The sequence below is a fragment of the Ailuropoda melanoleuca genome, chromosome 6 (genome assembly GCF_002007445.2).
Source record: "Ailuropoda melanoleuca isolate Jingjing chromosome 6, ASM200744v2, whole genome shotgun sequence".
In the NCBI taxonomy this organism is placed as follows: domain Eukaryota; kingdom Metazoa; phylum Chordata; class Mammalia; order Carnivora; family Ursidae; genus Ailuropoda; species Ailuropoda melanoleuca.
Genome location: NC_048223.1, coordinates 15,358,105 through 15,385,759, shown reverse-complemented (window position 1 = coordinate 15,385,759; position 27,655 = coordinate 15,358,105). Strand labels below are relative to the sequence as shown.

Genomic DNA, 27,655 nt, shown 5'->3' with positions numbered 1-27,655 from the left:
AGTAGAAAAGGTGGCTGGGCACTGCCTGCAGGAAAGAGGGAACTGTGGGTGCGGAGAGGGGAAAGTAACATGGAGCCCATATAGGGAAAATGAATCCCAAAACATCTGGCCTTGAAAACTGGAGAGGCTGAATTCCACGAGTTTGTATAATCAGTGACACTTGGAGCCTGGAACTTTAAAAGTTGGCTGACTCAGCATTGGGCAAATGGGGAGGGGAGTGATAGCTGGGCCCCCCACCCTTAAAGAGACAACAGGCCGCAGAGGCGCAACATAGAAGCGACAGTTTGCACAATGGGAGGGAGATCTGTTTATACTGACTTTGGAGTGTGTTGGGGGACTTCTCTGGGAACAAAGGAGTTGGTGGGTGCCATTTTCCTCCCCTCCCCGCAAACACAGAGCCATTTGTGGGAGATGGTGCTGCGCAGACACTTGCTGCCTAACCTGCTAGCAATGCACTCCACTCGTAAGTTCTCCCGGAGCGCTCGCCCACTCCGAGGCTGCTGGCTTCAGCCCTGGGTTCAGCACAAATTTTGTTAATGCCTCCGCATTTCAGGGGATCCAGCCTAGGACTAGCAGCTCAGAACAAATATTGCTAACCCCGCCGTCCTGCACCCAAGCCCTTCTGCACTCACGCCCCCTCAGAACCAGCCTTTGTGGGTCTCACTAACATCACAGAGAGCAAACCCAGCCCACAACAGGCAGAGATTGGGTGTAGATGTCTGGACTGAAAGGAAAAGCAACTCCGACACAACAGCAGGATGCAAGCAACACACACAGGTGAAGTGCCAGGTTCTGGTGAACAGAAGACACTGCACTGCAGGGCACTACAGGACCTTTTCCTCATAAAGCCACTACTTTCAAGAGCAGATGATGTAGCTGACTTTCCTAACACAGAAAAACAGACACAGAGAAGTAGAAAAATGAGGAGACAGAAAAATATGTCCCAAATGAAAGAATAAGATAAATCACAGCAGGAGATCTAAGTGAAACAGAAATAAGTAATGGGCCTGGTAAAGAATTTAAAGTAATGATCACAATGATACTCATTGGACTTCAGAAATAGGTGGAGGACATCAGTGAGACCCTTGACAAAGAGATACAAACTAACATATCAGAGAAGAAAAACTCAATAAGTGAAATTAAAAATACAATAGATGAAATAAACAGTAAGCTATAGGAAGCAGAGGAACGTTATCAGTGACCTGGAGGAAAGCAATCAAGCTGAAAAGGTGAGAGACAGACAAATACTGCATAATGAGAATAGACTTAGAGAACTCAGTGACTCCATCAAGCATAATAACATTCACATTGTAGGGATCCCAGAAGAGAGAGAAAGGGAGGCAGAAAATGTAATTGAAGAAGTAAGGCTGAAAACTTGATGAATCTGGGAAGGGAAACACAGATCCAGATTCAGGAGGCACAGAGATTCCCTCAACAAATTCAACCCAAGGAGGCCCACACCAAGACACACAGTAATTACAATGGCAAAAAAATAGTGATAAAGAAAGAATGTTACAGGTTGCAAGAGAAATGAAGACCGTTAGATACAAAGGAAACACTATAAGTCTATCAGCTCATTTTTCAGGAGAAACTTTCCAGTCGAGAGTGGCATAGTGTATTCAAAGTGCTAAAAGGGAAAAATCTGCAGCCAAGAATACTCTATCCAGCAAGGTTATCATTCAGAATAGAAGAGGAGATAAAGAAGTTCCCAGACAAACAAAAGTTAAAAGAATTCATGACCACTAAATCAGCCCTACAAGAAGTGTTAAAGGGGACTCTGAATGGAAAACAAAAACCGTAAGTAAGAGTAAAAAAAAAAAAAAAAAAAAAAAAACAGGAAGCACAAAAGCAAAAAAAAAAATTAAGTATATCTGTAAAAATCAGTCAAGAGAAGCACAAAAAAAAAGGATGTAAAATATGATATCAAATATCTGAATGTGGAGGGGAGTAAAGAATGAGTTCAAAATTAAGCAACCACCAGCTAATATAGTTTACGCAAAAGATGTTATATATAAACCTAATGGTAACACAAATCAAAAAACAGTAATAGATATGCAAAAAATGAAGAGTAAGGAATCCAAATATATCACTAAAGAAAACCAGCAAACCATGAGAGCAAGAGAAGAAAGGATCAGAGAAAAACTGCAAAAACAACCACAAAACAAGTAACAAAATAGCAATAAATACCTATAGATCGATAATTACTTTGAATGTCAATGGACTAAATGTCCCAATCAAAAGACACATGGTGTCAGAAAGGATAAAAAAAAAAAAAAAAACAAGAACCATCTATATGCTGTCTATAATTTCTGCAGGTGGAGACTGAGCCTAGCTTTGCATGAGAAAAGAAATAAAGGGCACTGTTACGCAAATGTATTGAGAGTCCAGTTCAAATAGAAGGGCTGAATCTGCGTGCATTTCTTCTCTAATTTTCATTTGTTTGGAAGTGTGGGAAAAACAAAGTTGCTCAGCAGAAGGATTTTGAAGGTTTGTATGCTGGTCTTTGAAAAAAAAGTTTAAAGAAGGCAAGATAAAGTCATGGGGAAAGGCATACTCTGGGGTCAAGGATAGGGAAGAAATACAGCAAAGCCAAGAGTAGTTTAATAGTTTAAGTAAAATATTAAATGATGTGGCACAAAAAATATTAAATATTAAATAAAAAATATCTATAACTGCCTAATTATTACTCAGAATTTAGTCTGTGGTAATTCAGTCTTTAAAAAGAACTTTCTGGGGGTGCCTGGGTGGCTCAGTCGTTAAGCGTCTGCCTTTGGCTCAGGGCGTGATCCCGGCGTTATGGGATCGAGCCCCACATGGCTCCTCCGCTATGAGCCTGCTTCTTCCTCTCCCACTCTCCCTGCTTGTGTTCCCTCTCTCGCTGGCTGTCTCTATCTCTGTCAAATAAATAAATAAATAAAATCTTTTTTTTTTTTTTTAAAAAAAAGAACTTTCTGATTTAAAGTCATTTTTCTTCTCTTTCCTAAACAAAATAACTTTTGGGAGTATTTCTCTAGATCCTACCTACAAGTGCTCATTAGCTGCCCTGATGCTCTCTGGGGTGAATTTTTTTGGTTTGGCCATTGGTTCCTCAGCTGCAGGCACTTTCTTGTTCCTTTCATCTAAGTGGAAACTTTGAAAGGTATGTAGTTTTTGAAACAAGATGGAATTCTTTCAAATTTGTACCCTAAGACACTTTAGAAGTTGGATTTGACTTCACAGTATGGTTATACAAAAAAATAAAAGATCAAGTGCTCACAAGGTTAAATTTCAGGAAAGCCCTCTTGGATGCAAGACAAAGGCGGGGTGTAAAACGAAAACAAAAGTAGCCTGAGTTAAAGAGGTCATTTGATTTTACTCTACACTCAAGACTGCTCCTCTCTGCATGCTGAAACAGGTTGGTTTTCTCATTTTCTCATTCTAACTTGGAAGAGATTGTTTTTTAAAGCCCAAAGACTTTGTATATTTACTTTTGTAAAGGAAGTCTTGATGCACAAAAGTCTAAACGTTAACATGCGCAAAAAAGAGCTATTTGAAAACATCTATACACTTTAATCTTAAAAATCTGAATATAGCAAGAAGAAAATATTTCTGATGTTAATACCATTACTTGCCTATAAAACTTTGTTAATGAGAAAATAGGTTTTGCTATACCATTTTTTCTATTTTGCAAATGCTTTTTTTTTTGTTCTTGTAATAATTACAAAGACATCTAAAATGTGCTCCTATATATCTGCCAGAGGATCAATTCCTGCAAATAATTTCAATTCCTGTCCTATTTACTCATATTTTTTAGTAAGAATTTTTTAAATAAGAATTTAAAAATATACTTCCTTAATGTCTTATATTATTTGGGCATATTATTTCTTATCATCAGGTTCAAGATTTGTGATGAATGAGAAAGAAAGAACAAAGTTCATACTGTGTTAATAATTAACACATAAGAAAATGATGACCAGAATGGTCTTCCAGATTGGAGCTTTCCAAATAAACTTAAGGGTAAAATAGTCATTTTAAATTGTTGGCACCTGGTTTTTACATAATGAAAGCAGTTCTTCTATGTGGTCTATTTCCTTGAGGGACCTTCTTTGCTTTACTCATCCAAAAAAGGGTTAGTAAGAATAAGAATATTCTTTTGGAAATGTACAAGTTGGCACACTGTTTTGAAAATAATATTTTCATTAATGATTCTATAAGAATATTAGAGCTTCTTCCAAGGACAAAAATAACCAAAGAGTGACAGAGAGGCTAAGGAAAAAGCAAAATGAAACTCAGCAGTAAAATAAAAACACTGAAAGTCATTTTTATATACATTTTAAAACTTGTGAATTCTGGGGGGGGGGCGCCTGGGTGGCTTGGTCAGTTAAGCGTCTGCCTTCGGCTCAGGTCATGATCCCAGGGTCCTGGGATGGGGCCCCTCATCGGGCTCCTTGCTCATAGGGGAGCCTGCTTCTCCCTCTCCCTCTGCCTGCCACTCCCCCTGCCTGTGCTCTCTCTCTCTCTCTCTGTCAAATAAATAAAATCTTTAAAGAAAACCCCAAACTTGTGAATTCTGCGTGAGCTTATTTTACTTCTATAAGGTGTTAACCAATATAGTAAAATAACTAATGACGAGACAAGAAGATTCCTGCCATATCATCTACCTATTCTAGACTAATAGCTTTATATCTGCTTGTAAAACCTTTAGTCTGACAGATACTTACTGAGCACCTAGTGTATACCAGCCACTCCGTAAGAACATACGTTGTATTTAAGTATTATTTTTGTAATTGGTTTTGTAGGCTTTTCTTCTAAGCTATTCGTTACAAACATAAATCCAACAGGTCATACTCTTAGGGAATTAAGAAACCCATCTTTTCCACAGGATGGGGTCAGTTCTCTGAGAATGAATGTAGGTATGTATGTAGATGCAGCTATCGGATCAGCAAAGTCTTCTGGGGAGGTGATGTTAACTGAGGAGGAATCGGCCCTTTAAGGGAAGGGCAGGAAATAGTCTACCAGATGAAGGAACAGAATGAGTAATGATGTAGACATGTGCTGCAGCATGGCCAGTGCCAGCAACTGCTTGCAGATGAGTATTGTAACTGTCTGGGGCGTATAGTAGAGAGATGCAGCACAGTGTGGGGTGCATAGTAGAGAGATATAGCAGGAACCATGGTTAGGACCACATTATGGAGGGAGCCTTGGGCATCACGCTAAGGAGCTTGGATTTTATCTTCCGGGTGGAGAAATGTGTCTTTTAGGTGAGGAGCTAAGTAGAAGAGTGACAGATTGACATTTCAGAGATACAGAAATCTAGTGGCAGTAAGAAAAATGATTTTGATGGGGCGCCTGGGTGGCTCAGTCGTTAAGGGTCTGCCTTCAGCTCAGGTCATGATCCCAGGGTCCTGGGATTGAGCCCCACATCGGGCTCCCTGCTTGGTGAGACTGCTTCTCCCTCGCCCTGTCTGCTGCTCCCCCTGTTTGTGTTCTCTCTCTGTTAAATAAATAAATAAAATCTTTAAAAAAAAATGGAAAAAGAAAAATGATTTTGACAGACAGGTGGTAAGGAAGAATAAGAGTAGCAGATACCAGTTGGGAAGATATTGTAACAGGTGTAATGGTGGTCGAATGGTACAGATGTGTCAAAGAGGCAAATTAAAAGAGACAGATTCACAATCTATTTGGAAGGTAAAATCAGAATTTAGGGGCTGACTGGAAATTAGGGATGAAGGTAAGAGAGGTCAAGGACAGTGTAGGCTTAAGACTTAGGTAATTGGTGGAATGATGCTACTGAATGGTAGCATACATTCAGCATGTGTGACAGGTTTTGAAGGAAAGCTAACTGGAGGAGACTTTGTTTATAAAGGCCAACCTTTATAATTAAGTATAAATACTGAGGTAATTAAGTATAATTAAGTATAAATTAAGTATAAATACTGAGGTAATTTATTTAACTTATTTTAAAATAAATTCATTAAAAAAATAAGTCTATAAATAATAAAAATAAATTTATTTTAGATGAATAAAATAATTTCTAATTTAATTTACTGCCAATATCCTCCATAAGAATCACAAAGTTGTATATGTAAAAAATATAACATTTTTTATTCCTTTTGTTGAAATCTGACTAAATTTTCATATTTTAAAAACTATTTTTACATAAAAGTCATTACTTTGATTTAGGTTTTAATGATTAAGAAAATTTCCTCAGGGTATTATTATCTTTCTTGTGTAAATTCCAGCTCCTGCACACAGACTTGTAAAACAAAGGAAGAAGAACTAATCTTGGGGGTATACTCCAATATGGCTTCCCTTGAAGAGTTTCAAATTTCAAAGAGCGGCAGATTCAGCCTCACCGATGTTATAACAACAATCTACTTTCTAGTTAAAGAACAAAACATATGCTAGATTAAAAAGTATTTCCTCTTAAATGATATTAAAATGAATATTCTGTATTCTTTTTGACATTTAGATTGGAGCCATGGCTTTGGAACACAACCAGTCAACAGATTACTACTATGAGGAAAATGAAGTGAATGGCACTCATGACTACAGTCAGTATGAAGTGATCTGTATAAAAGAGGAAGTCAGAAAATTTGCAAAAGTTTTCCTGCCTGCCTTCTTCACAATAGCTTTCATCATTGGAATTGCAGGCAATTCCACAGTAGTGGCAATTTATGCCTATTACAAGAAGCAGAGAACCAAAACAGATGTGTACATCCTGAATTTGGCAGTGGCAGATTTACTCCTTCTATTCACTCTGCCTTTTTGGGCAGTTAATGCAGTTCATGGATGGGTTTTAGGGAAAATCATGTGCAAAGTCACTTCAGCCTTGTACACAGTCAACTTCGTCTCTGGAATGCAGTTCCTGGCTTGTATCAGCATAGACAGATACTGGGCAGTAACTAAAGCTCCAAGTCAATCAGAAGTGGGGAAATCATGCTGGCTTATCTGTTGCTGTGTCTGGATGGCTGCCATCTTGCTGAGTATACCTCAGCTGGTTTTTTATACAGTAAATCACAAGGCTAGGTGCATTCCCATCTTTCCATATCACCTAGGAACATCAGTGAAAGCATCAATTCAAATGCTGGAAATCTGCATCGGATTTGTAATACCCTTTCTTATTATGGGAGTGTGCTACTTTGTCACAGCAAGGACACTCATCAGGATGCCCAATATTAAAAAGTCTCGACCCCTCAAAGTTCTGTTCACGGTGGTTATAGTTTTCATTGTCACGCAGCTGCCTTATAACATTGTCAGGTTCTGCCAAGTCATAGACATCATCTACTCCCTGATCACCGACTGCGACATGAGCAAACGCATGGATGTTGCCATCCAAATCACAGAGAGCATTGCATTGTTTCACAGCTGCCTCAACCCAATCCTGTACGTTTTCATGGGCGCTTCTTTTAAAAACTACATCATGAAAGTTGCTAAGAAATACGGGTCCTGGAGAAGACAAAGACAAAACGTGGAAGAGATTCCTTTTGATTCAGAAGATCCTACGGAGCCAACCAGTACTTTTAGCATTTAAATGTGAAACTGCTCGCTCTTGCTTCGATACACATGAATGATGATTCTCCCTCAAATAAAACATCTGCTTTATTCTGAAACTTAAATCTCAAACACCGTGGCACCAACTTATAGCAATCAAGAGGTGAGGGGAGGATGGGGAGAATATAGCAACCAGGAAGAGGAGGAAACGAAATAATAAATGCACAAAACATGAACTTAAAATTAATATAGGAAAATAGTATTAACAGGCATAAATAACAAAAGCACTGTGCTAAGCCATCTGAAACAGATCAATAAAAAGTCTTATATTAAGGGGCATTTCTGATTAAATGATCTGAATTTTAATGTAAGAATGATTTCACTGCATAATTTCAGTACTTGTATAACCATACAGCAAAATTTAATCCTTTTTTCCTGTTTCTTAGTTGGTAAGTGATTTCCTAGGACCCCAGAAAGAATAACAATTTAACAATAAAAAAATTAAATAAAAAGATTTACTGGCCTTTTAATACATCCCTGGTAAATTACTTTTTTTTTTGATCTCTGGTAAATTTCTGAACATATAATTTTGCTTCCATGATGTCAATTTTCTTTAGTAATAAACTGGTTATCCTGTTAGATTTATATGTATACTCTAGAAGCAATCTTTAGTTAATCATATTTACATAGATGTCGATTTTGTGACTTCCTAAAGGGCTCATCCATTTATGTGAGTCTATTACTGAGGGCTGACTAAACAATACATTTTCTTATGTATAGATTCTTATTTGTTTTGCTTATACACTTGCATTTTTAAGCAATAATTTTGCTTATACACTTGCATTTTTGCAAGTGTATAAGCATTTTTGCAATTTTGCTTATACACTTGCATTTTTAAGCAATAAAATTTTTAACATGTACATCTTACCTTTTTAAAATACAATTATTTATAAATTATTACAGTTCATTTAATATGTCCCTATTGAAATTTAATTTTGATAGAAATTACAGTGGTCAATAGTGTACACTAATATGACTTTTCTCTTACAAACTATAAAAATTGTGAACTGTAAAATTGTAGAGAAAAAACAGACATGTTTTCTGCTCTTAAAATAAATATCACCTAATCATGATATGTTATTTTAAAATTACTTTTCTTTGGGGCACCTATTTGGCTCTGTTGGTTGAGCCTCTGGCTCTTGGTTTCAGCTCAGGTCCTGATCTTGGGGTCGTGAGATCAATTCCCAGGTCAGGCTCTGCACTCAGCATGCAGTTTGCTTGGAGTTTCTCTCTCCCTCTGCCTCTGCCCTATCCCCCACCCCTGCACTCTCTCCCTCTCTCCAAAATAATTTTGAAAGTAATTTTGAAAATTACTTTTTTAAATCAAATATTTCTAAATTTGAACATGCTTTCAAAGGCAGAATTTAAAGAATGCTGATCATGAAACTAAGAACTGTGTATTATATTATTCTAGCACAGCACCTGGGACAACAGATGGATCTGAATACTTACCACTGCTCCACCATTTCTTGCCATTAATTACATAGCTATCTCCATCTCGTTGGATGCTACATTCAATATTTGTGGCATCACTTGAAGCTACACCGGGCTCTATAAATAAGCAAAGTTTGAATTTACAGGCAGGCAGACATCATCAGTTTACAAAAGACGCATGTTCCTATTCTTCCCCCCTTCCACCCTGGTTCTCCTATAATCTATACATAGCAGGTATTCAGTAAATGTGCATTGGAAGAATGAATGAATGAATTTCAAACACTGGGGATCAGCAATCTGAATTGTGTTCTTGGTTTCCTCACTGATACGTGATTTAAGATAACTCACTCAATCCTTTCTCTAATCATCAAAAGTAGATTAAGAATATTGTTGTTTACTGGGGCGCCTGGGTGGCACAGCGGTTAAGCGTCTGCCTTCGGCTCAGGGCGTGATCCCAGCGTTATGGGATCGAGCCCCACATCAGGCTTCTCCGCTATGAGCCTGCTTCTTCCTCTCCCACTCCCCCTGCTTGTGTTCCCTCTCTCGCTGGCTGTCTCTCTCTCTGTCGAATAAATAAATAAAATCTTTAAAAAAAAAAAAAGAATATTGTTGTTTACTGTCCACAATGGAAATTTACTAAATACTACATATTTGCAAGCCAGATTTCCCCACCATCTAGTTTACCATCTTAGACAATTTCCAACTGTGCCTTGCAAATTCCATCAGGAATGCTCTGACTTATTTTGCATTCTATAAAGCCTGCTCAACAGAAAGTTTTCCACAGGACACCCTTACACAACTGCTTTACTATACGGCATTTCAAAATGTACAGGCTAGCCCTCAATCATAGTAACCTGTATTGTTAATACGCTCTTTTAAATGGGTCCTTCAGGTATTTTGCGTGTTTTATTTCTAAGACTAGAGACTCATGGGGTTCCTTTAGAAAAGGAGCTATGTACTTATTTTGTAACCTCCAGTTAGTGCTTTGAAGATAACATGTCCCTGTAGATGTTCAATAAATACCTCTTACTGATTTTAAACGGAGATCAGCTTTGCTATTATAAATACATACAAAGTTATAGAAGGCTTTTAAATCTGGCTAAAATTAAGGCCAGATGACATTTAGTTTATTAAACTCAACTATAAAATGATGACTTTTTCCTTTGAAGAATTCTTAACTGCTGTTTCCTATGTACAAATGGTACCAAACCCATTTTTAACATGCTCCTAATTTTACTTCCCCACATGATCATAATCTGAACTATGTGACCAGCATTGGTGAATGGTCTATTTTTCTAGGTTTATGGCAGAGTTAAGTATTTTGTAACTATCAATAAAAATTATTACACAGATGAATAATTCACACATAAGGGCAAAAAAGATATTAAATATATATACCTGGCAATTTTAGAAATGCAAGTCAAAAGATTATGAAGTTAGTTTTACTCTGCTGCTAAATGCCTAAAGTAGAAGGCCAGAAAACATCACCTGGTATCCTCCCAAAGGGGAGGACAATTTAATTCTGCACATTTAGAAATGCCAAAATTCGAAATTGGGCTCAAAACAAACATATGCCCATCTCTGTCCATGGGCAAATTTGCCTGAAACACAGAGCCACTCTTCCATTTTAGCTCATCCATAATTACTACAGGATGACTGACTGCACAAGGGGAGAACCATGGTTTGCTTTTACCTGTCATACAGAAGCAGGAGGCAATGTTCCCTTGAAGAAGAGGCTCAAGCCACTGCTGCTTCTGCTTTTCACTTCCATATAGGTGGAGCACTTCCATGTTCCCTGTGTCTATGTAAAAAGAAAAAAACATTTCTTTTGCATTAAAAAATTTACCAATATGAAATCCAAACTTTATGTTGATAATACACGCATGTATCTTTTTTTATTTTTATTTAAAAGATTTTTATTTATTTATGCGACAGAGATAGACAGCCAGTGAGAGAGGGAACACAAGCAGGGGGAGTGGGAGAGGAAGAAGCAGGCTCATAGCAGAGGAGCCTGATATGGGGCTCAATCCCTTAACGCCAGGATCACGCCCTGAGCCGAAGGCAGACGCTTAACCGCCGTGCCACCCAGGCGCCCCACACGTATCTTTTTAAAGCAAACATTTGCTTACAAAAATATTTTGAAACATTAATAGTAAATATAATTTATAATGAAGTTATGCCATAAATAGTTATTATAAGTATATGGCATTTGGTGCATATTTATTCGATTTGTGTTGAATTACACACACTTGTCTGCTTCATCCCAATAAAGCATGGCTTTAATGAGGTCTGACTCAATTAGGACTAAGGAAAACAATCTACCATCTTATCTTTCCCCGTTTTCTTGCACATATGCTTTGCTAGGAGTGACTGCAATGCTCCTGGAGAACAATTATCATTACATGCTCTACTGAGACGCCATCGCTGAGACCCCTGTTCCTCAAACATACACTGTGCTCTCTAACTTTCACATTTTTGCCTGTGCCAAGCCTTCTCACAAGTCCAGTTCTACCCATCATTCCTAAATAAATTCCTGCTTCTGAGCCACTTCCATTGCGAAGAATCTCTGGTTATCCAGTCAGAAATCTCTCCTTCCTCTGAACTCACAGAGTAATTATTGTCTCTTTACCTCTACCATTGCTCTTACTTTTGTGCACCCCGTACCATCTAGAAAAGTACTAGGTCGTATCTCAAGAATGCTAAACACGGAATCCCTGACAGCAGATAATTTCAAAGACCCTTTCCAATCCTAAGAGGGCATTGTTCAGTAACTGATACACTACTATCACTCTCATATAAAAAAGAATGCTTCATATCTGCCATGGAGCAAAACAGTCTGGGGCTTTTCTCTGATATTTGTTTCTATCAAACTTCTTAAAAAATACTATTTAAAACCTTTTCATTGGGCTCCCTGCTCAGTGGGGAGCCTGCTTCTCCGTCTGCCTGCTGCTCCCACTGCTTGTGCACTCTTTCTCTTTCTGACAAATAAAAATCTTAAAAAACAAAACAAAACCTCTCCCTTGAAAACTGATCAGTCATAAGATTTTTAAAAAGTATTTATTTATTGTATTTTAGAGAGTGAGAGACCCGACACAGGGCTCGATCCCATAACCCTGAGATCATGGCCTGAGCTGAAATCAAGACTTGGACACTTAACTGACTGAGCCACCCAGGTGCCCTGATTATTCTTAAGATTTTCAGGGAGAATTTTTCAATATCACCTGTAAACATGACTTGAAGGACAGTCACTGAAATGCCTATGAAAATAGAGTTAAATACAATTTAAGCCTCTCAAAATGTGTTTGTACTCTGTTCAGACACTACTAACAGAGCCAAAGTACATCAAAATGCACAAAATTCCTAGTAGATTAACATCAGTTTAAAATTCTTTTTGAGGGAGAAAATGAGTCTTGAGTTATAATTAATGAAGCTCACTGTTTTCTTTGCTTATTTTAAATTCACTGTTTCTTGTTATAGTTCAAATGAGGTAATATTGACTAAGATCTTTCCAAAAATTGTCAGTCTATTCTGAGAAGCTGGCAAAACAAAGCTATCATTCATGGGTTGGGAAAAAGCCTAGATAAGTTTCTTCTACAAATCCCTACAAGCCCCCCAAATTTTCTAGTAATAGCTGTAGAATTAAAATTGCTATTTTCAACATTCTAACATACAATATTGCATGACTTCATGAAGGGCATAAAAACCGGAACAAACAACAAATTGGAAGACTACATATGTTTACCATAAGCTTTTAGAACTATTTGGAAAGCTTGAGTAGAAATTCATCTTTCATACTTAAGAAACCTCCCAAAGTATTTAATTGGCATCAATTATATTCCCTTCTTTATCTGCTTTGGAAATGCTCTGAAACACAATGCCCCAAGGCCTTCATGAAGATATCTCCACTATAAAGAGAAAATGCCTAGTTTTCTACTTATGGTTTTATACATCCTTGCTAATGATGTTTGCTAAGGAGAGTTGCTGATCATACTCTGGCTAAAGAAAATGTATTTTCCTGGCCAATTTTAAAATTTCAGCAGTTTGGTGATATCATTTAGACAGTACAACTGATAGACTCATGAAATTTTAATACTAGAAATTTTAATGCTAGGCAAATAATCTCCTAGTGAAAAGTGAGTTCACAGGTCAAATGAAGAAATAGTAGCAGAACTGTGTCTGCAAAGGAAGTTTTCTATAGCATTATTTTTCATATTATGGCCTATTAGTATGTCATGAAATCAATTTAATAGAATATGGCTAGCATTCTCTAAAAAATGAAATAGATCAAAATAGAACACATTAGATTAGACTCACTAGAAAATATCTGAATATATTGTATGTAATAAAGGAAACTACTATTTCATGAAACCTTTTTCAGTAATATATACGCCTCTCTTCTTGTTCCCCAAATCTCTTGCCCAATCCATCCATCCATCCCTGAACATACACTACAACTACATATGCTACATATTAGGTCACAATATAAATTATATTTCTTAATATGAGTAGCAATAAAAAAAAGTTTTAAACAAAAGGCTACCAGTTCTCCATCCACAAAATTATGCCACCTATACAGTATAATGTAATAGCTACACATAAATGAGATGAAATCTTTAGAAATTCTGTGATAGATTTCTTGACTTTTACAATAGCCTCATATTGGATTAAAATGTAGTACAGCAGTAATTTGGTAAATTGGTGATTTGCAGAGGGAAAACCACCACAGATAAATTCAACCATCATCAGAAGTCTAACTACCATAATAGTTCCAAATAAATGACAGTCAAAGTCCACTGTGCAAACACTTTGCTATGCCACCAGATTGTGTTTTCTCTCAGATATCCAATATAGTTTTTTTTGGTAGTTCCATCCTACATTAACTCTTTTTCAGAGAACTTTAGCAGCAGGGCCATGCAATGAGCACAAAAGGCAATACTGACGTCTAACTTGCTCAGTGACAATGCAGTATATCATACCATCATCCTTCTACAACAAATCAAATGTTGGTCCTTGACTGGAAGCAATAGAATAACTAGAGTAACTTCAGGGAAAAAAGACAAAAGACATTCCCAGGGTCTACCCTAGACCTACTGAATCAAATCTACAGGGATGGAGCCTGTGAATCTGTTTTTTTGTTTTTTGGGTTTTTTTGTTTTGTTTTTTAAGTTCCTTAGCCAGTTCTTTGACAAATCCAGGTTTGAAAACACCTTCTACAGACCACATTCCAGGTTTATCTCTTCCATATTACCTTTTAAAAAAAATTTTTTTTAAAGATTTTTATTTATTTAATTGAAAGACAGAGAGAGAGGGAGAACATAGAGGGAGAGTGAGAGGGAGAAGCAGACTCCCTGCTAAACAGAGAGCCCAACATGGGACTCGATCTCAGGACCCTGAGATCATGACCTGAGCCAAAAGCAGACACTTAACCGACTGAGCCACCCAGGCACCCCTCTTCCATATTACCTTTTTAAAGAAAAGTTGGTCTCCTTCCCTTATCCTTCCAATTTGTCATGCCAAAATCTTTGGAGGCATCCTTGACTTCCCCATATCCAATCAAGAAATCCTCTTTGCTCTTCCTTCAAAATATATTTAGAATCTTTCTACTTCTCACCTTTCCACTGCTACCACCCTAAAACAAATCCCCATCATCTCTAATGAGGATTAGTACAACAGACTCCCTGCTTTCTTCCTTCCCTCCTTTTGTTAATTCCCAACATAGTAGTCGAAGTGATTCTTTTAAAACTGACATAACATCTTGTTACTCTTCTGGTCAAATCTCCCATGGCTTCCCATTTCACAGGATGTATATGCCCTTACCTGTCCTATAAGGCCCTTTCCTCTCTGATATCTTCTCTTACTATTCTCCTAACTACGCCAGCCTCCTTGACTCTTCTTGGAATACACTAGTCATACTCTTGCCTTAAGGTCTATGCATATTTTGTTTCCTCTGCTATAGAAATTCCTTCCCCAGATATCCGCATAGCTAACTCTCTCACCTTCTTTATCGTACATCATTTTCTCAGTAAGGCCTATCCTGACCATTCCATGTTAAATTGTAATTTGCATTTCTTGTTCCCCAGCATTCCAGTGCTGCCCTACCCTGCTGGGGTTTTTTTCCTCCCAAAGCACTTTTCATCTTCAAACTTACTACATAACTACATAATTTACTTACTTACGATATCTATTATTTATTTCTGTCTCCTTCCATTAGAACATCAGCTCCACGAGGGCAGGAATGTTTGTGTATTTTATTCTTGGATACATCCCAAGGATCTAGAACAGTGCTTGGCACACAGTAAGTAATTAATAAATAACTGGTGATTAAGGGCGCCTGGCTGGCTCAGTTGCAAGAGTGTGTTACTCTTGATCTCGGGGTCGTGAGTTTGAGCCCCATGTTGCGTGCAGAGATTAAATAAATTTTTAAAAACTTAAAAAAAAAAAAAAAACTGGTGAAGAAATGGAGAGATTAGTGAGGCTAACCAAAAGATTTGGAACTCTATATCCATTCCAACTAGCCATATAAATATCTAAAACTCAATCATGGAACTGTAATCTTTATATTGCCAGTCCCTTTGGAGGTGGCCTCTATTCACTAATACTCTTAATACAATGATGTTTAACAAAAGAATAATTCAAGAGAATATCAGATCCATTTTTAAAAATATTTAAATCAAAGTAACTGAGAAGTAAAATTGCAGACAAGTTTATAAACCAATGACTGTGTAGGAAAACTTCCTGTCATAAAATAGAGGAATTTCAAACACTGATCAAAATATGTCAGAAAGTTCTGTTCTTAAATAATACAGTAACCTGGTGCTTGGCAGTTAAAGACATCTGGAGCAAAAAAGCATTTTCCTGTTTCTTCAGCAATCAAGGCATAGTCCACCTGGCTGAGACCGCTTACAGCTGGCAAAAACAAGTTCCAGAGGCCTTCTGCTTTGGCCATTTCCTGTTAAGGTGATGAATATGCCAGAGTGATCATAATTTACCATGAACTAAAATAGTTTATTTTTAAAAGATAATGCTTTTTATGCTTTTTGAAATTTAAAAACACTTACGAAGTTATTTATTTACCCTATACTGTGCGAAACCAAATAGTTACTAACCCATTATAAATCAACAGTTTCCTAACTGTTAAAGAAATACCTTTTCCTCAAGTTTCCTTAGATTTGGCTGAAAAACTAAATTTGGTTTCCTGAGTACTTCTTATTGAATCATAGTTATTATAGATCTCCCACATTTGAGTATAATTTTGCCAAACATACTATTTTGTACATTTTAATTTCGTACATGTGTTGTGGTTAGGATTTAAAAGCATGAAATTTAGACTGAGCCCATGTGGGACAAATGTTCTGCTTGACTTCTATTGCAATTTTGCAACGGATGATAGTGAGTGGTGTTGATCATATTTTTTCTTTCAACAGCTCTAAGAGGCTATCTTCATCACATACCACATACAAAACACTATGTAACCTCATTTGTAAACTATAGATTCTGTTTTTAAGTTTCTTTTTAAAAAGTTATTATTGATACATTTATTCTCTACATATATAACAACAACAGCAATAACAAACTAAGGTTTCATAATACACCTGCATGTACATTTTCCAACGTTAAAGGTTTTATTTTTCTTACCTTAAGTTTATCAATCACTAAAGGTTTTTTCCATCTGTCCCCTGAATTTTCATTTTGAACATAGAACTCAATTACTTCCTTAAAGTAATAACAAGAAAAAAGTTCATTAGCTAAAGTTAATACAAAGCGAATAATGCCATAAGCTGGAAATATCCAAAGTAAACATATGTAGGTGAAGAGGCTTTTCAAGCTGCTATTAAATCAGTAATATTTCTTTCTAAAACCAGATACATATGTATAAACAATTCTAGAGGTTTGCCGCTCACAAAATTATGCTGTCTCGATATTAGATAACAGACTTCCAAAATCTTGTACCAAGATTTGAGTGTCCCATTTTTAGCAATGTAGCTCACTGGGTGATCATAGAAACCAACCAGAAATGCCAGAGAAAATATTTAAAATAATGAAAAAAAATACATGTAGTAATGAATAGCTGTGCTGGAAGAACAATAGGAAATTCCTCAGTGGTCAGAATAAAAAAGGCTGACTCTTCAGGTGTTACTAAATTATTTGTTTCAAGCCACCATTAGCAAAAATTAGCAAAACTAATACTGTAACAAAACAGAATCACACTCCCCAAAGACTACAGATAACATAATGATCAGATACAGAATAAAGTATTTGTGTCCAATAGATTTCAAGAATAAAGGAAGGAGTTAAATGTATGACAAGGGTTATCAAAATTGGCCAAATTTGAAAAAGACCCCCCCCCAAAACAGGTAAAAGAATCAAATGCAACTTGAGGAAAAGAAAAACCACATTAATTAAATTTAAAAATTCAAGCAGTGGTTCTTAAACTTTGGTGGTACTGGAATTACTTGGGGCACTTGATGAGAACACAAGGATCCACTACCTATCCTACTTCAAAAAGCCTAGAGCTTCTGTATTCTTTACTACCCTGGAGCTGAGATGCCCCTTGACAGATGACTAGATTAAGAAGATGTGGTCCATATCTACAATGGAATATTACTCAGCCATCGAAAAGAACGATTTCACAACATTTGCAGCAACATGGATGGGACTGGAGGAGATAATGCTAAGCGAAATAAGTCAAGCAGAGAAAGACAATTATCATATGGTTTCACTCATTTATGGAACATAAGAAGTAGGAAGATCGGTAGAAGAAAGGTAAGAAGAAAGGGGGGGGGTAAACAGAAGGGGGAATGAACCAGGAGAGACTATGGACTCTGGAAAACAAACTGAGGGGTTCAGAGGGGAGGGGGGTAGGGCAATGGGATAGGCTGGTGATGGGTAGTAAGGAGGGCACGTATTGCATGGTGCACTGGGTGTTATACGCAAGTAATGAATCACGGAACTTTACATCAAAATCTAGGGGTGTACTGTANTCTAGGGGTGTGCTGTATGGTGACTAACACAATAAAAAATTATTATAAAAAAACAAAAACACAAATAGCCTAGATCTTCTGTATTCCTTACTAGCCCTGGCAATTCTGACAGTCCAAATTTTGAGAATTACTGCCCTAAGGATGGTTGAAAAGATTAGATATAGCTGAAAAAAAAATAAACTGGAAGAAAAATATGAAGAAATTACTCCTTTTTTGAATGAAGCACAGAAATTCAATAGAAGGAAAATACAAAAGGCTAAGGGATATGCTGGATATAGAGAAAAGTTCTCAGATCAGTCTAACTGGGGATCCTAAAGAGTATGAGAAGAGGGAATACTGGAAAAAATTACATCTGAGTTTTTAGAACTGATGAAAAACACCAATCCTCAAGTTCAGAAAACACAATAAGCCAAAGCACAACTGTTGAGCATCAAGGAGAAATAAAAGCTCTTAAAAGTAGGGGAGGGTGGAAGGACAGATCAATGATAATTTTTTTTAAAGATTTACTTATTTGAGAGAGAGACAGAGAGGGGTAGGGGCAGAGGGAGAGGGAGAGGGAGAGAAATCTCCAGCAGACTCCCCGCTGAGCAGAGTCCAACACAGGGCTTGATCTCACAACCCGAGATGATGACCTGACCCAAAATCAAGAGTTGGACACTTAACCAACTGAAACACCCAAGCACCACCAGATCATTGATAATTAAACAATTGAGAACGGACTTCCCAGAGCAACAAACAAAGCCAGAAATCAGTGTGATAATGTCTTCAGTTGATGAGAGAAAATAACTGTCAACCTAGAATTCTATATGCAATAAAAGAATCTTTCAAGAATTAGGGCAAAATAAAGGCATTAGAAATAAAGAAAGAGAGATAATCTGAATCTGAATCATTACTTTCCTCTCCTGAGCAAAAAAAGGAAACGGAAAGGAAAAAAGAAAGATCAAAGGAAAGGTTACTAGCAGATTCTCATTAAAGGAACTTAATCCTAAAAGAAACATCTGAATTGCAAGAAGAAACAGTAAATAAAGTGATAAATACATGGGTAAGTCTAAATTAAAAACTAGCCACATAAAACAATAATAATAATCTCCAATTTGTGCAACTAAAAGAATCAAGATGAACTAAAATATGGACCATGATGGCATTTTCCAATATTTTGCTATTATCGCCTCTCTGTCCCTATTTTTTTTTTTTTACACTTAGGCTAGAATTACTAGATTAAAATCTGTGACTATTGTCACAAGGCCACATTAAGAAGTTATTTTCTAAAATTGTTCCACTCCTTTACTGTCATATAATATACAAAAATGTTCTCTTTATTAAGCATGGCTAGTCTAGGGAACTGATGTATTTAGTGAAAACTGCAAGAAGACAAAGGACAGCTCTTCTAACCAGGATGAACAGCATTCATCATTTCTGTCAGGAAGTCAGTTGAATTGGAGATTTCCTGTTTAGGGTTGTTTATTATTTCCATCCCTTGTACTGCCATGGAAATAGTCAATGCTACTGTGTTTGATAAGAAATATATTATGCAATACGTTATAAACTCCTCATCTCTGACTACCTCTTTATGATACTACCATTCTGAGAAATTAAATTATCCAATGTTTACATAATTATTTTAAAATTTGTGTGATTTAATACTTCCTGTTCTAAAGTCCATCCATTTAGAGGTCTGCAAAATCTTTTTTTTTTTTTAAAGATTTTATTTATTTATTTGACAGAGATAGAGACAGCCAGCGAGAGAGGGAACACAGCAGGGGGTGTGGGAGAGGAAGAAGCAGGCTCACAGCAGAGGAGCCTGATGTGGGGCTCGATCCCACAACTCCGGGACCACACCCTGAGCCGAAGGCAGACGCCCAACCGCTGTGCCACCTAGGCGCCCCTAGAGATCTGCAAAATCTGATTGTAGTATGGCAGGAGTCAGAATTAATATAAAATATCTCATTACAAAGAAGCTTTCTTTAGTTCTTAGAGTATGAAAAACAGTATACTGGTGAAAGAAGAAAACAGAAAATACTCTTGATGCCTGATCAATTCTCCCCAAATGGCAACTTTAACATCTAACTTCCTCATTCACTGATTGAGATACTCCTTTGCAGTATATTGGTTCAGAATCTTAAATCTGAGCCTACAAATAATTTTGCAATAAGTTTTTCACTTTAAATTTAAGTCTATTAGAAAAAAGCAACAGTTCTTTATTAGTACATTATTATACTGAATAGGAAAATATGACTAATGTTATCATTACAAGTGTATTCTCAAGACTATGTTGCTAGTTCTTGTTTTATATGCTATTTTTAGGACTCCTAATCCATTTATTTTTATTTTTATTTTTTTAGAGAGAGAGCATGCACACGTGGCAGAGGGAGAGTGAGGGAGAGAGAGAATCTTAAGCAGGCTCCACACTCAGTGTGAGCCCGTTGCAGGGCTTGATCTCATGACCCTGAGATCATGACCTGAGCTGAAATCAAGAGCCAGATGCTTAATTGACTAAGCCACCCAAGTGCTCCTCCTATCCATTTTAAATAGGAAAAATTGCCTTTTAACATTTTCATAGATAATGGGTTCTTATATTTTTACTTTATGAAATCCAAGGAATTTCAAAGATCACTTGAGTAGTTTAAATGAAGTTTTTTTTCCCCATTATAAAAATTTGGAAAAATATGTAAAAGTATTAAGAAAAAGTCACTAAGAGTCTTACTAAAGATGTATACTGTTAAAATATTGGTGTATTATATGACATAATCTTGTTTTCTAGACATGACTTTTAATTTTTATAAACTTAGATATAATAATATTGGATAGAATGTTATAGGCTTTCCCCCTCCTATTTTGAAAAAGCTAATTACTTTTCTCCAGATATCATTTCAAATGTATATGTTCATAGACAGGGCTTAGTATTGTTCAGAATCATTCTACAGGATAAAACATTTATACAGATATTGGTTTAAGATTTTTTTTAAGATTTTATTTTTAAGTAATCTCTATACCCAACATGGGACAGATAAAAGGCTGGTATCCAAGACCTATAAAGAACTTCTCAAACTCAATACTCAAGAAACAAATAATCAAATAAAAAAATGGGCAGAAGATATGAACAGACACTTTTCCAATGAAGACACACAAATGGCTAACAGACACATGAAAAAATGTTCAATATCATTAACCATCAGGGAAATTCAAATCAAAACCACATTGAGATACCACCTTACAGCAGTTAGAATGGCAAAAATTGACAAGGCAAGAAACCACAAGTGTTGGAGAGGATGTGGAGGAAGGGAACCCTCTTACACTCTTGGTGGGAATGCAAGTTGGTACAGCCGCTTTGGAAAACAGTGCAGAGGTTCCTCAAAAAGTTAAAAATAGAGCTACCCTATGACCCAGCAATTGCACTACTGGGTATTTACCCCAAAGACACAGACGTAGTGAAGAGAAGGGCCACAGGCACCCCAATGTTCAAAGCAGCATTGTCCACAACAGCCAAACTGTGGAAGGAGCCAAGATGCCCTTCAACAGACGAATGGTTAAAGGAGATGTGGTCCATATATACAATGGAATATTACTCAGCCATCAGAAAGAATGATTACCCAACATTTGCATCAACATGGATGGGAATGGAGGAGATTATGCTAAGTGAAATAAGTTAAGCAGAGAAAGACAATTATCACATGGTTTCACTCATTTGTGGAACATAAGGAATAGCAGGGAGATTGGTAGGAGAAGGAAGGGGAAAACCAAGGGGGGGGGAACAGAGGGGGCAATGAACCATGAGAGACTATGGACTCTGGGAAACAAACTGAGGGTTTTAGAGGGGAGGGGGTGGGGGGATTGGCTAGCTTGGTGATGGGTATTAAGGAGGGCACGTATTGCATGGAGCACTGGGTGTTATACACAAACAATGAATCATGGAACACTACATCAAAAACTAATGATGTACTGTATGGTGAATAACATATCATAATAAAAAAAAAAAATCAAACCCTCAACCCTGAGATAAAGAGTCGCATGCTCCACTGACTGTGGCACCCAGGTCCCCCGGTTTAAGATTTTTAATGGAAGAAAAAGCTCATGTTATTAGTCGTGGATATATTCTAGATTTGAATGACGTGCAAACACAAAATGACTACGCCTTTCCTTGCCACACAAAATATTGATAATCTTCCATTAAAGCTACAGATTTTTTTTTTTTTTTTTTACTAATAAAGCATTTTCTTTTACATTAAAAATTCTTTTTTTTTTCAATTTATTCATTTGAGACAGAGAGATACAGAGAGAGAGCATGAGCAGGGGGAGAGGCAGAAGTAGACTCCCTGTTGAGCCAGGAGCCCTATGTGGGGCTCGATCCCAGGACCTGGAGACAATGACCTGAGCTGAAGGCAGATGCTCAACCATCTGAGGCACCCAGGCATCCTTACATTGAAAATTCTTTGAAAATATTTTAATAGCTGCATAATATTAAGTTCAGCAGAGGTATCACAACCCAACTTGTGATACTTCTTTTCTGTTTTCATGTTTCCTTTGATTTCCCATTCACATTTATAAATGAAGAGCAAGACTACACGGCTTCTTCTGCCAATTCTGGCCTCTCCTTTGAATAATTCACTGGTTCCAGGCACAAGCGTATTAACAATTCTGATTCATTTTAGGGTGAGCAGGTAGAAATCAGGCAGGCTGATAGGCAAGCTGGAGTTTACACCAAACCCCTATTTAAAAAAAAAAAAAAAAGGCCCCAAAACAGAGGACTCTAGAGCACTAACCCTCATGTTGAAACCCTGGCTTCTCTGAAACAGGTAATTTGAGGTGGTTTTTTTTTTTTTTTTTTTTTTTAGAGTCCTAAGCTTATTACTCATAATTTAAATATTCTATGACTCATTTTCAAGCCAGAGTAATAACTGTACCCCCGCTGCAAGCATTACACAAGTTACTATACCTCAAGCTCTTGGCATAGTATCTGGCAGAGGAGTAAATTCTTAATATAATAAACTAGTGTTGACTCACGGTCTCCCTCTCTCATCTGACTGTGAAGACAGCAACTTGTCTTCCTTGCTTAATATCGTCATGCTTAATAAGATTTAATATTGTCATGTCCCCACCATCAAGCACACAGACCAGCAGAGAGAGGTGTTCAACGTTTGTTGAATGGCTAAAGGAAGTACTTTGCTGGGGGTAGAATTTGGGCAAAGTCTAAATCAGAGCACATGCTCTAACTCTAAGGTCCAGGTTTTCCACACTGTTCCACATTGGCTTCCTTATTTCTTTGATTTAGGCAAATTGCTTAATGTCTCCGGGCCTCAATTTCCTTTGTCTTTTGTTTTACCTTTTTTTCAAATTGGAGTGGTTAGCATGCAATATTTATATTAGTTTCCAATGTACAACACAGTGATTTGACAGTTATATACGCTATGAAATGATCACCACGATAAGTCTAAGTTGATCATTTGCTTTTTTAGAGGACTCCTGGAGCCTTCTGTTTGAAGCAAATGCCACTGCTATGCATAAGTGTTAGAGGCCTACCCCTGCAGCCAACCTGCAGGTTAATTCTTAAAACATCTTGATTTTGCTTTCCCTTCTCACTCTTGCTCTCCATACCAGCCAATCACAGGGGACTCCATTGTAAAACAAAAAACAAAACAAAATGGTCACCACCTGTGCTGCCACCTTCTCTTATTTCAAAATGCTTTTGAGGTGTGTATTCTTTGGTATGATCCATTCTGCTTTCCAATCCAACCTCCATTCTCTTTTCTTTCTTTCCTTTTTTTTTTTTTTTTTAAGATTTTATTTATTTATTTGTCCGGGTGGGGAGGCACGCAGAGGGAGAAGCAGGCTCCCTGTTGAGCAAGGAGTCCAATACAGGATTTGATCCCAAGACCTGAGCCAAAGGCAGACACTTTACCGACCGAGCCACCCAGGCATCCCCCATTCTGTTTTCAAAACCTTTAGTCCTCTGATGTGTCCTGCTCCTGTTTTTGTGCTTTCAGCAACTTATTCTATTTTTTAAAATTTCTTTATTGTTAATGGGATTTTATTTGAGGGAAAGCAGGTAAATGCTGAATTCGGTCTGCCATCTGAATCAAGTGTTGCATTTTCTTTTTAATATGCAAAAGTTCAGAATTTTAAGACTCAAAATTCTCTATTTACTAACTAGATCAGAAAGTCTCCAAAGTGATACCTTAATCACTAAACACATGTAAGAGACTATTTTTTTTTACTATTTTATAAATTTAAATTCATTTAATTAACATATAATGTGTTATTAGTTTCAGAGGCAGACTTCAGTGATTCATCAGTCTTATACACACAGTGCTAATTACATCTGTGCACTCCATAACATCCATCACACAGTTACCACATCTCCTGACCCCCCTCCACTCAACCCTCAGTTTGTTTCCTATGATTAAGAGTCTCTTATGGTTTGTCTCTCTCTCTGATTTTGTTTCCCTCGCTTCCCTATAAGCCTGTTTTTTTTTTCCTGTTTTGTTTCTTAAATTCCACATATCAGTGAGATCATACAATAATTATCTTTCTCTGATTGACTTACTTCGCTCAGCATAATGCCCTCCAGTTCTGTCCATGAGTTGCAAATGGCAAGATTTCATTTTTTTTGATGGTTGAGTAATATTCCATTGTATAAATATGTCTTATATATAGAAGACATCTTCTTTATCCATTCATCTGTTGATAAACATCAGGCTCTTTCTACAGTTTAGCTTTGTGGACATTACTACTAAAAACATTAGGGTACAGGTGCCCCTTCAGATCACTACATTTGTACCTTTGTGGTAAATACCTAGTAGTGCAGTTGCTGGCTCACGGAGTAGCTCTATTTTCAACTTTCTGAGGAACCTTCATACTGTCTTCCAGAGTGGCTGTACCAGATTGCAATCCCGCCAACAGTGTAAGAGGGCTTCCCCTTCTCCGCATCCTCACCAACATTTGTTGTTTCCTGAATTCTTAATTTTAGCCATTCTGACCGGTGTGAGGTGGTATTTCATTGTGGTTTTGATTTGTATTTCCCTGACACCGAGGGGTGTGGAGCATCTTTTCATGTCTGTTGGCCATTTGTATGTCTTCTTTGGAGAAATGTCTGTTTATGTCTTCTGCCCATTTCTTGACTGGATTATTTGCTCTTTGGTGGTTGAGTTCTGTAAGTTTATAGATTTTGGATACTAGCCCTTTATCTGATAAGACATTTGCAAATATCTTCTCCCATTCTGTCAGTTGTCTTGGTTTTGTTGATTATTTCCTTTGCAGTGCAAAAGCTTTTATCTTGACGAAGTCCCAATAGTTAATTTTTGCTTTTGTTTTCCTTGCCTTAGGAGACATGTCTAGCAAGAAGATACTGTGGCCAAGGTCACAGAGGTTGCTGCCTGTGTCTCCTCTAGAGCTTTTGATGGATTCCTGCCACACATTTGGATCCTTCATCCATATGAGTCTACTTTTGTTTATGATGTAAGAAAACGGTCCAGTTTCATTCTTCTGCACATGGCTGTCCAATTTTCGCAGCCCCATTGGTTGAAGAGACTACCTTTTTTTTGATTGGATATTTCTTCCTGCATTGTCAAAGATTAGTTGACCATAGACTTGAGGGTCCATTTCTGGGTTCTCTACTCTATTCCCTTGATCTATGTGTCTGTTTTGTACCAGCACCATACTATCTTGATGATTACAGCTTTGTAAAAGAACTTGAAGTCCGGGATTGTGATGCCACCACTTTGGTTCTTTTTCAACATTCATCTGGCTATTCGGAGTCTTTTTTGGTTCCATACAAATTTTAGGATTATTTGTTCCAGCTCTGTGAAAAAAGTTGATGGTGTTTTGATAGGGATTGCACTGAATATGTAGATTGCTCTAGGTAGCATAGACATTTTAACAATATTTGTTCTCACAGTCCATGAGCATGGAACATTTTCCCCTTTCCTTTCCATTTTCTTTCTCCCTCAATTTCTTTCTTTTTTTTTTTTTTAAAAGATTTTATTGATTTATTTGACAGAGATAGAGACAGTCAGTGAGAGAGGGAACACAAGCAGGGGGAGTGGGAGAGGAAGAAGCAGGCTCCCAGCAGAGGAGCCTGACGTGGGGCTCGATCCCGTAACGCCGGGATCACGCCCTGAGCCGAAGGCAGACGCTTAACCGCTGTGTCACCCAGGCGCCCCCCTCAATTTCTTTCTTGAGTGTTCTATCATTTTCTGAGTACAGATCCTTTGCCTCTTTGGTTAGGTTTACTCCTAGGTATCTTGTGGTTTTTGGTGCAATTGTAAATGGAATCGATTCCCTTATTTCTCTTTCTTTTGTCTCACTGTTAGTGTACAGAAATGCAAGTGATTGCTGTGCATTGATTTTATATCCTGCCATGTTGCTGAATTCCTGTATGAGTTCTAGTAATTTGGGGGTGGAGTCTTTTGGGTTTTCCACATAGAGTACCATGTCATCTGCCAAGAGTGAGAGTGTGACTTTTTTTTTTTTTGATTCAGATGCCTTTTATTTCTTTTTCTTGTCTGATTGCTGAGGCTAGGACTTCTAGTACTATGCTGAAGAACAGTGGTGAGAGTGGACATCCCTGTCATGTTCCTGACCTTCAGGGAAAAGCTCTCAGTTTCTCACCATTGAGAATGATATTTGCTGTGGGCTTTTCACAGATGGCTTTTATGATATTGAGGGTATGCTCCCCCAATCCCTACATTGTGGAGGGTTTTAATCAAGAAAGGATGCTGTACTTTGTCAAATGCTTCTCTGCATTTATTGAGAGGGTCATACGGTTCTTGTCCTTTCTTTTAACCATGTAGTGTATCACATTGATTGACTTGTGGATATTGAACCACCCTTGCAGCTCAGAACTAATCCCACTTGGTCGTGGTGAATAATCCTTTTAATGTGCTGTTGGAGCCTATTGGCTAGCATCTTGGTGGGAATTTTGGCATGTATGTTCATTAGGGAGGGTGGTTTGTAATTCTCCTTTTTGATGGGGTCTTTGTCTGGTTTTGGGACCAAGGTAATGCTGGCCTCATAGAACGAGTTTGGAAGTTTTCCTTCCATTTCTATTTTTCGAAAGAGCTTCAGAAGAATACGTATTAGTTCTTCTTTAAATGTTGGGTAGAACTCCCCTGGGAAGTCACCTGGCCCTGGTCTCGTTTGTTGGGAGATTTTTGATGACTGCTTGAACTTCCTTGCTGGTTATGGGTCTGTTCAGGTTTTCTACTTCTCCCTGTTTCGGTTTTGGTAGTGTACAAGTTTCAGGAATGCATCCATTTCTTCCAGATTGCCTAATTTGTTGGCACATATTGCTCATAATATGTTCTTAAAATTGTTTGTATTTCCCTGGTGTTGTCTCTGATATCTCCTCTTTCATTCATGATTTTATTTATTTCACTCCTTTGTCTTTTCTTTTTGATAAGTCTGGCCAGGGGTTTATCAATCTTATTAATTCTTTCAGGGAACCAGCTCCTAGTTCGCTGATGTGTTCTACTGTTCTTTTGGTTTCTCTTTCATTGATTTCTGCTCTTATCTTTATTATTTCTCTTCTCCTGCTGGGTTTAGGCTTTATTTGGTGTTCTTTCGCCAGCTCCTCAGGGTGTAAGTTTAGCTTGTGTTTTTGAGACTTTTCTAAGTTTTTGAGAAAGGCTTGTATTGCTATGTACTTCCCTCTTAGGACTGCCTTTGCTGCATCACAAAGGTTTTGAACAGCGGTGTTTTCATTTCCATTTGTT

General features: G+C 37.4%; 2 protein-coding genes across 2 annotated transcripts in view; one reads left to right on the top strand and one right to left on the bottom strand.

Moving 5' to 3' along the window:
* Positions 1 to 27,655, bottom strand: part of ACAD11 (acyl-CoA dehydrogenase family member 11) — a 96,949-nt gene that overhangs the window by 44,502 nt on the left and 24,792 nt on the right. The window contains exons 6-9 of the mRNA XM_034661822.1: positions 16,603 to 16,745; positions 15,778 to 15,916; positions 10,661 to 10,768; positions 8,986 to 9,084 (exon numbers count right to left, since the gene is read on the bottom strand). Coding sequence (XP_034517713.1) covers positions 8,986 to 9,084; positions 10,661 to 10,768; positions 15,778 to 15,916; positions 16,603 to 16,745 — 489 coding nt within the window. The remainder of the gene's footprint in view (positions 1 to 8,985; positions 9,085 to 10,660; positions 10,769 to 15,777; positions 15,917 to 16,602; positions 16,746 to 27,655) is intronic.
* On the top strand, positions 3,311 to 7,931 carry ACKR4 (atypical chemokine receptor 4). Its single transcript, XM_002926249.4, has 2 exons — positions 3,311 to 3,394; positions 6,452 to 7,931. Exons 1-2 carry the CDS (start codon positions 3,383 to 3,385, stop codon positions 7,511 to 7,513), a joined length of 1,074 nt encoding a protein of 357 aa, XP_002926295.2. The 5' UTR covers positions 3,311 to 3,382; the 3' UTR covers positions 7,514 to 7,931.